General features: G+C 37.7%; 1 protein-coding gene across 1 annotated transcript in view; it reads left to right on the top strand.

Annotated features, from left to right (window-relative positions):
• Positions 1–739: 739 nt before the first annotated feature.
• LOC103610281 overlaps positions 740–12,696 on the top strand; it is a 14,790-nt gene continuing 2,833 nt past the window's right edge. Inside the window, exons 1-2 of the mRNA XM_008594484.1 lie at positions 740–848; positions 6,773–9,085. Coding sequence (XP_008592706.1) covers positions 740–848; positions 6,773–9,085 — 2,422 coding nt within the window. The remainder of the gene's footprint in view (positions 849–6,772; positions 9,086–12,696) is intronic.

Here is a 12,696-nt window from a genome sequence, read left to right as displayed (position 1 = left end):
CTAGTGAAATAGTGTAGTAGTGATATATTTTGCTTGTGGATAAAATTATATTTTATGCAAATGAGTAAAAAAAGTAAGATGCTTAGAATTTTTTCAAAGTGAAATGAGGGGCCATTAGAGAGTTTTAAGTAGGGGGTGACATGATTGAATTTATGTTTTAAAAAAAATCAATCTGGCTGCTATGTAAACAAAGGATATGAATACAGAAATAAGAAAAACAGAAAATTATTGCAGTAGTCCAAATATACATGGTGGCTTGGACTGGGGTGGTAACAATGGAGAAAATAATAAATTGACATATTTGGGGTAAGGTGTTCAGAAATTAAGTAGGGAAAACTTACTGACAGATTGGATAAGAAAAGGTTGAAAAGAAGAGTCAAGGACAATGTCTAGGTGTTTGATATGAACTAGATGGATGGTGACACTGTTTACTAAGATTGAAAATAATTGGGGGAAAAAATAAGAGAAGGCAGAGAGCATCGAGAGCTCAGTTGGGGACATGATAAGTTTGAAATTCCAATTAGACATCCAAGTAGATATATTAACTTGGCAGGTGGGTATTTAAGCCTGGACTTCTAGTCTTATAAAATTATGAATTTTAGAATTATGTGTATAGATGATTTTAAAGCCATGAAAACAAGATTTTCTAGGAACAGAGTTCAAGAAGCAAAAGGAACCCTGAAGATGTCAAAGATAAGAAATCAAGCAAGAGAAGATCCAGCAAAGCATCTGAGAGGGAATGGCCAATGGTAAAGGACAAGGATCAGGACAGTGTCGCACCATAGAATCAAAAGAAGGAATTGAAGCAAAAGAAATGGAGCGGTCATTTGTGTCAAATTCTGCTGAGAGTGTGAATGAGATGATGACAGAGAAGTAACCCTGGGTGTTTGCAATACAGATGTCACTAGTGGCCTGGACAAGAATACTCTTGGTGCAATGGTAGGGATAATAGCCTGCTTGGAGTAGATAGTGGATTGAATTATGTCCCCCCAAAACTCACTGAAGCTTGAATTGTCTCCCAAGTTTTATGTATTGGAAACTTGGTCCCCACTGTGACTGTTAAGAGAGTGGGAAATCCTATTATGGTAATTGAAAGATGGGGCCTTGAAAAGGTGATTGGATTGTAGGACCCTGCAGTAGTGAATGGATTAATAATGGTGGTCAGGGGTGTGGTTTGTAGAGCTTTAAAAGGAGAGTGAATGAGGAGGTTAGTCTCTCTCTGCTCCACCATTTTCGCAATGTGATACTCTGCCATCACTGTTGCCACCACCAGATGGGTTCCTTGGACTTTGGACTTCCCAGCTTCAGAAACTGTAAGCAATAAATTTCATTTTCTTTATAAATCACCCAGTTCTGTGTATTTTGTTGTAAGCAACAGAAACAGACTAATACAGAATGGGAAGTGGAAAAGATGTGAGAAGAAAAAGTAGAGTCAGAAAATACAGACAAATTCTTCAAGATGTGTTGCTGTAAAGGTGAACAGAGACATGTGATGGTAGATGAAGTGATGCAGTGGAAGACAGAAATTGATACTGCGGGAGAGGAGACAACAATTGCTGGCAAATGGTCCAGGGACACAACTTCATCCACAAAATAAGAGGGATTTGATAGGGTATGATACAAATTCAAAGTTGGTAGTTTTAGTACTGGAAAGCAGAGAGTTTGTCAGCTTTCCATTTTCTATGACATATATGTCAAAGCTCACCATCAAGATTGTGGGAAGAGGAGGAGAGAGATGAGGTTGGATAAGACAAAGTGTATAATACTTGTTTGAGAGATAGTTAATACGGAGATGTTATGAAATCACCATAGGAATGCTTTGAAATGATTGTGGTGTCTCTATGTGAAAAAACATTCTAAACTGTGTGTATTAGTCCATTTCTTTTGCTTATAACAAAATACCTGGAACTGGGTGATTTATAAGGAAACAATATTTATTGCTTATAGTTTTGAAGGCTGGGAAGTCTAAAGTCCAGGGAGCACATCAAGTGAGGATCTTCCTTGGTGATGGCTTCAGCAATACAGTGTATCACATTGCAAGATGTCAGAAACAGAAAGAGACAGACTCTCACATGCTCTCGTTTGAAAGCCCTCAGAACCATACCCATGACCACCATTATTAATCCACTCACTAAGGCATGGTCCTCAGAATCTAATCACCTCTTCAAGGCCCCACCTTTCAATTGCCATAATAGGACTTCCCACCCTCAACAGTTACAATGGCTCCAATGACTTTGGGAGCCATTCTGTACACTGCACCATGTGTGAGGAAGTCCAACAATATTCTGATTTTTCCAATGGTGACTAAATTTTTTTAAAAAGTCAAATATCAAATTCCTTAGTGTTTTAAATCTCTCCTGCACCCTGCTTTGCTCATGTTCTAAGCATTCTCTCTATGATAAGTTGATTAGGCCCTTTCTAAAAGAAGAGAGAGAAGCTGGAGAGAGCATCAAATGATTGACCATCCTGGAGGAAGATGGTCACATGGGACTAAAGAGGTGAGACTGGGATGCTGAGAAACCCCTTCTCCCACCCCTCATTTTGCTTTGCATCAGTCTAGACAACTTGGCTGCAGCTGTGCCATGTTTAACAGGAAAATAGGAAGAAATGTTTGCTGCCATTCAATTAAAGTGGAAGTGCCCCTAGAGACTGCTTACAGCATTTATGACAGTGATTCCAGGCAAGGCCATCATCTTATTTTGGTGCCTCTTAAGAAAGTATAGAGAAGAGAGATAACTAGTAGGGAAAAATATGAGCAATTTGTCTACAGAGAAACAGAAAATTTATTAACTATCAACAAATCAAATACACAGTAATGGAAAGAATTCATTTAGAAACAACAAGAGGACACTTTATTAAAAATATAATTAGGTGCAGATTGGTGCTGCCCATCTAATTCATTTATTCATGCATATTTATTAGGTGCCTATTATGTATCAGGCGCCATGCTAGATACTAGGTACATATTCCACAGTACATTCAATTTTCTGGAACAAAGTTGTGTTCTCTCAGAACTAAAGTGTAACTGACTGTAAAATTGGTTCTGTAGGATCAGAAACAATCACAGGACATCTATACTATCTGTGTCTGTTCAAAGAGAGATCTTACCCAATTTCCAATGGCCTGGGTTCTAGATTTGGTTTGCCACTATTGGTGAGATACAGGAAGCAAGGACGGTCTGGGTCTCACATTTTTGCCTATAAAATGTGAGCTCTGGATAAGATATCTTGAAAATTTCTTCTAGACATTCTAGCTCAAAAAGAATTTCTGATTCAGTCAGCCTTATCTAAGCACTCACCCCCAGCTCTGATATGTTGTCCAGTCTCCCAAAGCCAGCCACTGCTCAGCTCTAACTATGAATGTATTCCAATAGATGTGTGTGTGTGTATACATACATATATCTATCTCACACACACACACACACACACACACACACACACACACACTCTAATAGAATTTTAAGAACAGGTACCATTTGAGTGGAACAACTTACAACATATTTTTAGTTGTATTTCTTCAAGACAACTCTGTAAGGTAAACTTTGTTATCATTTCTACCTTAGAGGTGAAGGAAACAGCCTCACAGAGATTTCTCAGCCTGCTGAGGCAACCCCAGAGCCAGACGACAAACCCAGATCTTCTGAGTCAAATCCAGCATGCTCTCGACTAAACACAGTGCACCAGGCTACATTTTGCTGTTCAAACTATATGGAACCATAGAGAAATAATCAATAACATAGTCAAGTGCTTTTGAAACATTTTTTTAAATTAGAAAACCCAATATGTGTAAGACAGGGATTAAAAGAGAGAGAGAGAGATTAAATTATGGGTTTGTAATCCTCTGCCCAACCCAATGAGCCTTCTAAGAAGAAAGGATTATTGCCCTTCTAGACAGCCATAGGGACTTAGCTGTGCTTACTGAGGGAGAGAGTAGAAAGGATAATTGGGTGTGCCAAACAAGTGTCAGTTGCTCAATATAAGAAAGGTGGCCTATGGGGGCAAAAAAAAGTTAAGTTATGAGACTTCGAGATTCTCTGGAATAAAAAGGATTTGAAATTAATGGACACTATGATGTGTGTGTGTGGGGGGGGTTAAGCGAGAGATGATTTAAAAAATACCTTAAGTAAATTTTTGCCAAAACTGGTAACTAATAAGCCCCATTTTATTTCAGTTAAACATAAAACAAATAAAACTCAAGCTTCTCTGCTGAGGTGTCCAAAACACAGCCTGCCCAAATACACTCAAAACAAACTGTGTCTGTGGGAAGGTGTTTCCCTTCCATCTTTGCAGACAGCTTAATCCTTTTGAACTAAAGCAATTAGAATCAGGCTTAGTTCTAAACACAGGCAGGTGCCTTCCTGGGGAGTTAGAAAGCTGCCTTCCCCAGTACCTCCTCCAACACTTTCTATTATTTAGGACATCATCGACAAGATGATGATATGAATTTAGATTCCACTTTACAAAAAAATTAGATGGTTCTAAGAGGATAAGAAAAATGGAACATAAAAATAATCAGTTAAACTATGTGATTTTACAACTTGCATCCTAAATGTCTACAAATACGAATGTATGAGTATGTATATACTGTATGTGTGTATATGTTTGAATGTTCACATGGTATATAACAAGGCACTAAATAGTTGAGATGGAACTAAACAGAAAAAGAAAATATAATTATAACAATAAAGTGTTTTCAAAGGAGAATACTAAGGGGATGCCCAAGAAAATTACTATGCTGTCATGTTGGCAAATGAGTTCATTTAGTCAGTAATTTGATTAAAACTAATTTCTGAGTGGAAAATAATTTCAAATTTGATGCTTTCAAAGGTCAGTGAAGTCTGAAGACCCACAGCTCCCCAGAATGAAACAGAAAAGAAGAAAAGCCTATAAAAAATGGAAAACCTTGAATACCACAGTATGTAAGTCAAATATGATGATGTTGTAAGTATGTATAAATTGAACTACCCAGATTATATATTTTATCTTTATCACAGGAATGTCTATGAAAGTAGAAAGACAAATAATATAAGTATTACAAAGTGATTTCAAAGTTTGGCCTATTGTTATTATGTATACACTTCTGCATTAATTATTAATAATATGTATTATGAATAATAAAATCTTAAATAAAAATACTTCCTTATGAGACAAAGGCTATTAAGACCTCCTATTCTTAGAATTTGTTATTAATGCATTATTATGTAATCATCTCAGTTCTATCTTCCCGGTTGCAGAAACCGAAAAGGACTATAAAGTGTAAAATTACAAAATTGAAAGGGGGTATTAACTGAACTTCTCTTGGCATGAAGGTGTTATTTTAAGAATAAATTGTAATCTCCTGTTCTGAAAGGCAGTCTGTCAGTCTATAAACTCTTACCGTGTCCATACTCTATTGTAAATGGGCTTTAGAGAGATATGTTTCCATGTCTTTTCTCCCATGACTTCCACATGACAGCTCTCAGATTGTAACCAGGCCCACTGCAAACTGTTTTAGTACCTGCCAAGAGAGAAGCTCCCCTTTCAGGACAGAGGATAGAAGAGAGGCAAATGGGAATGGTTAGACTCCCCAAGTAACTTCAGTATGCTTAGTGTTTTTCTTTTTCCAGTTGAAAAGATTTATTTTTTTAAATTTATTATTTTATTTTTTATTTATTTTTATATAAAGTAATTTATATAAAAATACAGTAGTATATACAAAAACAATGTTTAAATTAAGAACATTTAAAATAAATTCATAAATAATCCTTTCCAGTTTTTAGCTCAATCAACTTATTAAAAATATCCTTGGAAACACTTGGTTCTTTGATTTCTATGATATCATTAACAAATAATCTCTTTCAGATATAGCTGAAAATAGAATTTGAGATCTTTGTACTTCACCCATCGTTTTTTACACAAAATCTGGAACATCATGCTCAGGTTCACAAATTTCTAACAGTAAACTATTTTAACATTACAAAGCAGAGGAACACAGGGTGCAAGCCAGCAGTTGGGCCAAACCTAGTTAGTTCTAAATACATCGACCTCCACCTACAGTGGGTTTCTAAACATCTGAGCCAATCCTCAGAAATTAGAAGATTTCACAGTGTAATGAATTGAGACTCTAGTTCTCTCCTGGAAAATGAGAGGATCTAGCAACACAAAGACATGGGGCAAGTACTGGCTGTAGCTGAACAGCAGAGTATATGTACCCAGCCTGCTCCACTAGTTGATGTTACCTGCCATATGTCACAGGCATTTGAGTTTGTGAAGCCATCCTCTAAAAAGCCCGAGGCAAAGGAAATTATCTTACCTGTTTGAAAGGCATCTAGACACCATCTGTAGGTCTCTTCCCTCCTCTTCATCCACATCATTATTTGCAACACCATCTCAAATTATATTATAACTGATTTAGCCTCCTTATAATGCCATGTTCAAACCTACTCGTGGCAACTCGCTCTTTGACAAGAAGTTGCATTTAAAATGTACTTGTATGCATTCCTTCTGAAATTTTTATTTTACCCACTTTTAGAAGTTGTTCTTTTAGAGTAAAACTTAAATTCTTACTTCCTAAAATCAACAGGTGATATTCTGTACTCCAAGATAATTTATTTTAAATAAGATATTTATTAGAAATGAACTTTTGTGGAAAATACCTTGACATACTAGAAATGAATGAAAACTTTTACCCAAAATCCTAACAAAGGATATGCATCATTACATTTAATCCTGGAATTTGGAACATCTGCTCTCTAAGTAGACACAGAAAACTTTTTTTTTTCCTTCATCTTTAGGTACATCTCAGCCTGCTGGTCAGACATGCCAAAAAAATATAAAAGATCGTGAAAAGGAAGTCAAAGGAGACACCTCAGAGGCTGTGTTTCATCAGACTGGGGCAGTAGGGAAATCTAAGGAAAATGGAGATGAGCATATGTCTGCTTCCATAAATGGAAAGCAGAATTCCTCTTTTCTCCCTAAAGATAAGAAACAACCTCCATCTGACAGCAAAATACATAGAGGAAAGGAAAATGATGACTCTCCTTTGACCATCTCTCATCAACTAAAGAAAATCTTACCAGTGGTCATGTTTAATGACTGTGAAGAATCACTATCAGGAAAAATTACACTGCAGGATTTCCCAAGCACAGTAGAAGCTATTAAACCAGCAAAAGGCAAATTTATTACAGAAGTAAAGTGTGGGGCTTTCGATGTACAAATAGAAATCAAAAAAAGCTTTTCCTGTAAAACAGGAATACAGTTCCCAACAAAAAATAGGTATCCAAAATATCACTGTAGTTTTAGGAACTACTTTCCTAAAAACAAGAATATATTTGTAGAATTAAAACCTAAGGTGCCATCTAAATATAAAGAAAAAATTGCCAGAACTGAGATTCCCTCACTGAAAATAAGCATTGCAGGGAAAGAAACTAAAGTTAAATATATGAGTAATAAACAGAATATATTGATTAATATAACTCATCCTAAAAGAAGGAGAAAAATAACTAAATACAGAAACACTCCCTCCAGTCACACCACTAAAGAATCTTCCAGTTCTCCCTCACAGTCTGGTATTAGGGACCCTGAAAAGCGGCAGCTTAAAAACAAGCATCAGAATTCAGATTGTTTCCATGGCTCTTCTCCTATTGTGTTTGCTGTCCAGAAGGAGGAGAATTTTGATACAGTTGTGGTTTCTCTAACTTCAACTCCAGAGAAAGGGAAAAATAATCCTGACACACTATCTTCAGTCTTAGATGATTGCAAAGTAGAATCTGCCATCTGTCAGCAGAAGGTCTTTAAAATTAATCAGAACACTCCCAGAAAGAAACATTTCTCTGAGGCTGAGACTCTTCTCAAAAACATTCCTTCTAACTCACATGATACCCTAAAGACCACAAGCTTAAGTAATACAGATTTAAGTAAAATGCCTTTTGAGGATCCTAAGGATGTGGATAAAGAGAGAAAAATCAACTTTGATATTCCAGAAAATATCACATCAAACTCACATATGCAGCAAAGCACAAAAGGAATAAATTATTTGCCAAGTACCATTACCAACATCTTTCCAGTTCAAGATGGTAAAGACTCCAACTTTTGTTCTTTGTCTTCTCTGAGCATGCAGCTCTTAGGAGAAAAGGGAGCCAACATCTATTGCAAAGGCAGCGAAACTCCACCTGCAGAATGTTGTGAAAACTCAAATTCTGTATCTTTCCCTTCCAGTCGAAATGCTCTGAAATCTTCTACTTCATTCAGCCCATCTCACTGGACCACCAGACATTCAGAATCTAAGGAAACCTCTGGAAATACATTTTCCTTTCAACACTATGCTGAATCTGTGATAGACTATGAGAGAGAGCATGCTGATGTGACTGACAGAAACCTTATCAAAGCCGTTTTAAATAGTGATTCTCACATGAAAGCACAGCAACTATTGGCAAGAAAGAGAACACAGTGTCTAACCCCAATGCCTATATCCTGCAGCAGCCTAGCTGCTGAGAGTCCCCTCAACAGTGTTAGCCATAGCACTGAGGAATGGGACCAAATGGAGTCCCAGGCAAGTCACCCAGAGACAGCAGCCCCCAGTGAAACAAAAGTACCAGTTATGACCTTCCTAACTGATGAGTTAGAGCAAAGATTAATTACTCAAAACAATAAAGAAGATACAGTTGATTCTAATTGTCCCATGGGGATGAAAAACTCTAAAGAGTCACCCAGCTCTCTGAGAAATGTTGAAAAAGACAAATGCCAGTTAACACCAGTGGCAAAGAATGAATGCCACAGAGATTTTGAAAACCTATCAAATGAGAATCATGATGAAGTCTGTTTCCAAATGGATTTTCCACCAAACACTGCTGAATCTAACTGTGCAGTGTGTGCTACAGATAATCTGTTTCTTTTTGAGAAAACACTGACCAATGTTGCAGACCAGTACGGCAACCAAGATGAAAAAAGGCTTGGACTAACCAGTTGCAAACAGGAGCCAGCAGAATGCCAAAGGATTTCATCAACAAGGTCAAATTCTGAAGATGAGAACAAAAATGACTCAAACGAAAATTACTATCACCAAATAGACATATTGCTGTCACCTCAGAAACAGAAGGCTTTGAAAGGTACAGTGGGCTATACAAAATCTTTAACTTTATTATTTTTGCATGTTTGAGCTTTGGAAAGTCTTAAGGTGAGGGCTTTTTTTATTGCTTGGGATTTTTTCTTTATTGCTAAAAATATATTAAGTATTTTAGAGTTAGAGAAACATGGGCAAGCATATATCAGCCTGCTTCTTTGCATTATCACCCACTCCACCCATAAATAGTGCATTGCAAAGTCACCAAGGCTGCAGTTTAATATAAAGTTTTTTAAAAAATCAATTTCTCTTTAAAAGGTTGATGTATTGCCAAATCAATTTTGTAGGAAATGTTAGCCTTTTGCCACTCTTAAATAACCCACCATTTTTCTCCTTCTTGCAAGCTAAGCAAGTTTAGAAAAATAGGAAGAAGATGTTTATAATAAAATGTGTTTTTAAGCCCTGCTGTGGTGTTGCAGAAGCATGGTATGCATGTCTCAGGAGACCATGTAGAATAGCAATTAAAGCAAAGGACAAAAACCAGAAACGACCATGGCTAATCCTAACTGAGCCATCCATGGGACCTGTGACCTCCCATGTGCATTGGTTGGCTCTGCTCAAACCGTTGATAGAACCCAGACTCTTTGTAGACCTCAAGAAGGACTAAGATGGAAGCTCTTTCCTAAGTACATAATACTGCCTGTCTGCTTTCAATCGTGGATCAGCACTATATCATTTTCATCACTTCACAGAAGGTCTTTGTTGTATTTTTCAATGACTCTGAATTATTTTACATTTAATGTTAGTATTATTCCATATTGTAAATTAAAATACGTCTTGAATGAGGAAGAACTGCTTTCCGAACTTCCCATAGCATTTGTAACGTCCTCAGAAATGGGATTTGGAATGATAAAACTTAACAGAGAAGCTATCTTTTCCTTGTTGTTGTTCTATCCCTAAATTTTTTAGTGAAATTAAATAATAAAATGTAGGAGTAGAAATGAAATACAAAAGTCATCATCGATTACATAAATGTTGGCATAAAACATGAAATTTGACTTATAGAGAATATATACCCCCAAACAGTACCAAAACGATACAGTCACCTGCTCGATATGAACACCGTAAAGCAAAGACGATCAGTCACAGCGTCTGCTTTCCAGCGCCCATATACCTCCCGAAATCAGGATCAGTGATATTAATCTGAACATTTGCTTCAGTCCATAGTTGCTTAGAACTGCAAGGGAGCCTGCAGTAAGAGCACTCGTGCCTCCCAGAGGAGACCCGTGCTCAGCTGGATGTGTGCGCCCTCCAGGCTGGCCCTCCTTCCTGCAGGGGCGGGCTCCTCCCTGCACTGCTTCTCCCAACAGTCCGAGTCAGAATCCCTCCCAAAGCCAATATTATACTTCATTAGACTTTAAATTGTCCCATTTGGTAAACAATTCCAGCTATTGTTCATTAAAAGGCTGTTTCTACGACTCTTCCCTTGATCACTGTTTCAGCAACTTTGACTTATCTGAGTTCCTAGAACATTCCGGCCAAGATCCCGCATTAGGCCCTCTGCATGGGCTGCTCCCCCTCCTTGGACCAGTCTTCCCCCATATGTCCACATTCTCATCTCCTCATCTCCTTTAGATTTTTGTTCACAAGGTACATTCTCAGTAAGGCTTTCTCAGGCCATTCAATTTAAAATTGCAATCTTAGCCATCCTCGCTCTGGCCCAGGCAAACCCTATCCCTTTCCATGTTTTACTTTTACAATAGCATTTTTCACTTTCTAATATGCTGTATATTTTAGTGGTTTATTTTGTTTATGTTCTGTCTTCTCACACCAGAATGTAAGATCCATAAGGATATGAATTTTTCCTGTCTTGATCATTGCTATATCCTCAGCAGTAGACAGTGCCTGTCCCATAGTATAGGTGCTCAATGAATATTTGTTGAATGAAAGAATGAATACAGGGAAGTCACATCAGGTTTCTTTGTGTAATACTCTGTTCACATACCAAAACAAATGATCCAAAAAACAGGAAAACCAGTTCAGCAGTTAAAATATTTGTAATACAAGGTATTTGAATCTATAAATCTATAAATGTTTGCATGGATTTGACTGTCCTAGAGCTATGAGTATTTTTATCCAAGCCAGGACTTTGTAATCTTTTCAGGACATAGATTGCTTTGAGGAACTGGGACACCTTTAAACTGTTTCCCCAGAAAATTATAAATTTGATACAAGCACAAACTTGTGCCTACATTTTCAAAGGGTCCTCTAACTCTTCCAAGTCTATCTATGTACCTCAGATTAAGAATCCCTGACATGGTCATTGACTGTGATATTTATGTAGTTCCTTCCACTGTGTGTGTAAATTTGGGAATTAACTAGATTAGAGGTCACAATCTGGACTGTCTACAGGGGCCAGGCAGGTAATGTAGATGAATAAAGCAGGCTGCATGTGAGAAAGTCTGGAATGTTGGTTACTAGAGAGAGTGTCCTGAGGGAATTAGAATGAGGCCCAGTACAGCCAACCTTCTGACTTTTCAAAATAACTGGAGATCTGGATTTTTGTACATATGAATCTCCAGATTATAGTATTTGAAAGACATGGTACACAGTAAGCAACCCGTGACCTCCAAACTAAATAAAGAAGAGGAGGTGGGTGGGGGGATGTGGTGAGAGGTAACAGAGCCAGTGTGGTATAAAGGAAAGGATACCAGTCTGAACCTTTAAAAATTAAGTACTGGATTCTTCCTCTGCCTGGGTAGGGCTGTACATTCTTGGCTAAAAAGGTGATTGCTCAAGGCTTCATTTCTTCAGTTTTTAAGTGGAGCATAATATGTCTTTAAGATCTCTGCCCAGAAAAACAGAAATTCTATATTGTATCATAAAAAATTGTAACGAGAAAACCAAAACTAGGCCACCCTGAGAAAATGACAGATAATAAGAAGGATTAGATGATATTTTACATGGCATAGAAATATTCATAATTAAACAGCCTTTTATATGTAATATGACACAAAACTTAGGTGCAAGGTATAAAATATTGTATTTCTCTGTACCCCTAAAGAAGGAATGATTCCAAGAGCCCACACAAAGGCAAAAAGGTATAGAGGACTGAAGATCTCAGAAAGTTTGGCATCCCAAGCTCTGTGCCAAGCACTAAGAATAAAAAGATGAATAGAAAATTATTCCTTTTCTTGAAACAGAACACAACTGTTGGGGTAATTTTCAGCAAGCTGACTTCTGGTGAAATTGGGAACTTTCCACACCCGTGCCCATTTCAGCACTTCTCAGTACATGCGCAGCCCAGGGCCCGGGTCCTGCTGCGATGCCCGTGCTTTCCTCCAGCAGGGCGCCTCCCAGTTCTGCTGCTGCTTCTTGGTCTTCCCACTCACTTCCCAGACCTCCCTCTGGCTTTCAAGGTAGTGGCTTTCCACTTTCCCAATCAAGCTCTGTGTCTCAGTCTGTTCATGCTGCTATTACAAAATACCAGAGACTGAGTAATTTATAATGAACAAAAATTTATTTCTTACATTTCTGGAGGCTGAAAAGTCCAAGATCAAGGCACTGGAATTTGATGTCTTGTGAGGGCCTTCTTGCTGCTACAACACAGCTCCTTGTTGCTTCATTCTCCCATGGCAGAAGGCAGGAGCGGGGGGG

This window comes from Galeopterus variegatus, unplaced genomic scaffold (assembly GCF_000696425.1).
Source record: "Galeopterus variegatus unplaced genomic scaffold, G_variegatus-3.0.2 Scaffold10866, whole genome shotgun sequence".
In the NCBI taxonomy this organism is placed as follows: Eukaryota; Metazoa; Chordata; class Mammalia; order Dermoptera; family Cynocephalidae; genus Galeopterus; species Galeopterus variegatus.
This window is presented reverse-complemented; position numbering and strand designations above follow the sequence as displayed.